Source organism: Perca flavescens, unplaced genomic scaffold (genome assembly GCF_004354835.1).
Source record: "Perca flavescens isolate YP-PL-M2 unplaced genomic scaffold, PFLA_1.0 EPR50_1.1_unplaced_scaf_18, whole genome shotgun sequence".
Lineage (NCBI taxonomy): Eukaryota > Metazoa > Chordata > Actinopteri > Perciformes > Percidae > Perca > Perca flavescens.
The window spans coordinates 124,134-127,431 of NW_021166603.1; the positions used below are offsets into that span (position 1 = coordinate 124,134).

At 43.5% G+C, this 3,298-nt stretch overlaps 1 protein-coding gene across 1 annotated transcript in view; it reads right to left on the minus strand.

Moving 5' to 3' along the window:
• Window positions 1–1,287: 1,287 nt before the first annotated feature.
• Window positions 1,288–3,298, minus strand: part of LOC114551562 (CTS telomere maintenance complex component 1) — a 13,582-nt gene continuing 11,571 nt past the window's right edge. Inside the window, exon 10 of the mRNA XM_028572587.1 lies at window positions 1,288–1,915. Coding sequence (XP_028428388.1) covers window positions 1,492–1,915 — 424 coding nt within the window. The 3' untranslated portion in view covers window positions 1,288–1,491. The remainder of the gene's footprint in view (window positions 1,916–3,298) is intronic.

A 3,298-nucleotide genomic window follows, 5' to 3' on the forward strand; every position in this document is an offset into this window, starting at 1 on the left:
ATACCTTATCCTCCTCATATCACTAACATTAGATATGTAGATACCTTATCCTCCTCATATCACTAACATTAGATATGTAGATACCTTATCCTCCTCATATCACTAACATTAGATATGTAGATACCTTATCTCCTCATATCACACTAACATTAGATATGTAGATACCTTATCATCCTCATATCACTAACATTAGATATGTAGATACCTTATCATTAGATATTAACATTAGATATGTAGATACCTTATCATCCTCATATCACTAACATTAGATTAACATAGTAACTTTGTTATTAACATAGTCATATCACTAACATTAATTTAGATACCTTAAAGTTACTAACATTAGATATGTAGATTACTAATTTCAAACATTAGATATGTATTTACCTTAAAGTGGCGTTACTGTAACATTAGATATTAACCTTTGTATCACTAACATTAGATTACTTATCATCCTCCTAACTTTGTAACGTTACATTAGATATGTAGATAACCTTTGTAACATTAGATATTAGATATGTAACTTTGTAACGTTACCGTACCTTATCATCCTCAACTAACATAATATGTAATACCTTATCCTCCTCATATCACTAACATTAGATATGTAGATGTTATCCTACAGTAATATGTAGATAACTTTCCTCCTAACGTTACCGTATGTAACTTTCCTAACGTTACAGTAAGGTAACTTTGTAACGTTACCGTTATGTAGTAACTTATCACTAACGTTACAGTAACGTAACTTTCATATCACTAACGTTACATGTAGATGCCTTAACGTAACTTTTAGATAACGTTACAGTAAGGTAACTTTGTAACGTTACAGTAACGTAACTTTTACAACGTTACAGTAACGTAACTTTTACTAACGTTTACTTAGTAAAAGTTACTAATTTACTAAAGTTACAATAACGTAACTTTGTAACGTTACCGTAAATTTACTTACTAACTTTGTAACGTTACAGTAACGTAACTTTGTAACGTTACAGTAACGTAACTTTGTAACGTTACAGTAAGGTAACTTTGTAACGTTACAGTAACGTAACTTTGTAACGTTACAGTAAGGTAACTTTGTAACGTTACCGTAAGGTAACTTTGTAACGTTACAGTAACGTAACTTTGTAACGTTACAGTAACGTAACTTTGTAACGTTACAGTAAGGTAACTTACGTTACGTTACAGTAACAACGTTACCGTAAGGTAACTTTGTAACGTTACAGTAACGTAACTTTGTAACGTTACAGTAACGTAACTTTGTAACGTTACAGTAACGTGTTACACCTCCTCACTGATCCTAACATGTATTAGTGTCTAAATGACGTGTAAACATCACTTCCTGTTCTGTGTTGCCTGGAAACACGTGTCCATGCAGTCACATGCATGTGCGTGTTTTCGGCGTGGCTGGAGCAGTGATGTCACAGAGGCAGCGTGCAGCTCTAACTTGTTACCATGGGAACCCAAATATAAACGGACACGCCACGCAGCTGGTTAAACCCTGATCACCATAGCAACAGGCTGCAGACTGTCCCCCGGCTGTCTCACCTTGTCCTCCCTCTCTGTCTCCTTCTCTCTCTCTGTCATTGGCTCGTTCTTCGGGTCCCGCCCCCAGCTGACCACCCGACCAATCACAGCCGCTCTGACGGAGAAGCAGGGTGTAAGCCCCGCCTCCTCGCCCTTAAGCCCCGCCCCCGAGTTCCTCCAGGCCACGCCCTCCTTCTGCTCCACCCTGATCACCATGGAGACGCAGGGATGGGAGGAGGACGAGGCTTCTTCTTCTTCTTCTTCTTCTCTTCGTCTCTTCCTTCCTGTGACCTCACCTCCTGGCTCCGCCCCCTGCTGTCGCAGGTGTGTAACCATGGCAACAGAGGGACTCAGGATGTGAAGGTGGTCCAGAGAAAACTGCAGGTAGACCCTGAACACACAGAAGGAACAGTGACTCGTGGTCCTTCAGATTTTGGGTTTCCCAGTCCTCTGGTCTAAAATGATCAGTATGAGGTCACGTATCATTACACTACTAACTACATAACTTGATCCTTTCTGGGTAGTAATACTGCACGTTGGTCTGAGTACTACTACTACTACTACTACTACCACCACTACTACTACTACTACTACTACACATTCACCACCTGAGTACTACTACTACTACTACTACTACTACCACTACCACTACCACTCACCACCTGAGTACTACTACTACCACCACCTGCCTACTACTACTACTACTACTACCACTACCACTACTACTACTACTACTGCTTTTCACCACCTGGTACTACTACTACTACTACTACTACTGCCACTACTACTACTACACTGTTCACGTTTGGGTACCTGGTACTACTACTGCTACTGCTACCACTACTACTACTACTGCACATTCACCACCTGGTGCTACTACTACTGCTACTACTACCACCACCACCACTACTACTACTACTACGCACGTTTCCACCCGGTGCTACTACTACTACTGCCACCACTACCACTACTACTACTGCACATTCACCACCTGGTACTACTACCACTACTACTACCACTACTTTCACCACCTGGTGTGCTACTACCACTGCTACTACTTCACCACCACCTGGGTGCTACTGCTACTGCACATTCACCACCTGGTGCTACTACTACTACTACTACCACCACTGCCACTACTGCTGCACGTTCACCCACCTGGTGCTACTACCACTGCCACCACTGCTGCTGCTGCTGCCACTACTGCCACTGCTGCTGCTACTGCTGCTGCTACTGCTGCTACTGCTACTGCTACTACTGCTACTGCTGCTTCACCACTGCCACCTGTGCTGCTGCTGCCACTGCTACTGCACACTGCCACCACCTGGTGCTACTGCTACTACACATTCACCACCTGGTGCTACTACTGCTACTACCACCACTGCCGCTGCTACTGCACATTCACCACCTGGTGCTACTGCTGCTGCTGCCACCACCACTGCTACTGCTGCTCACCACCTGCTGCTACTGCCACTGCCACTACCACTACTACTACTACTGCTGCACTGCTGCCACTGCTACTACTACTGCTGCTCTGCACCTGCTGCTACTACTACTACTGCTACTGCATTCACCACCTGCTGCTACTACTGCTACTGCTTCACCACCTGGTACTACTACTGCTGCTGCCACCACTACCACTGCTACTGCACATTCACCACCTGGTACTACTACCACTACCACTGCTACTACTACTACTACTGCTACTACTACTACTACTGCTACTACTGCTACTGCTACTGCTACTACTACTGCTACTACTACTACTACTACT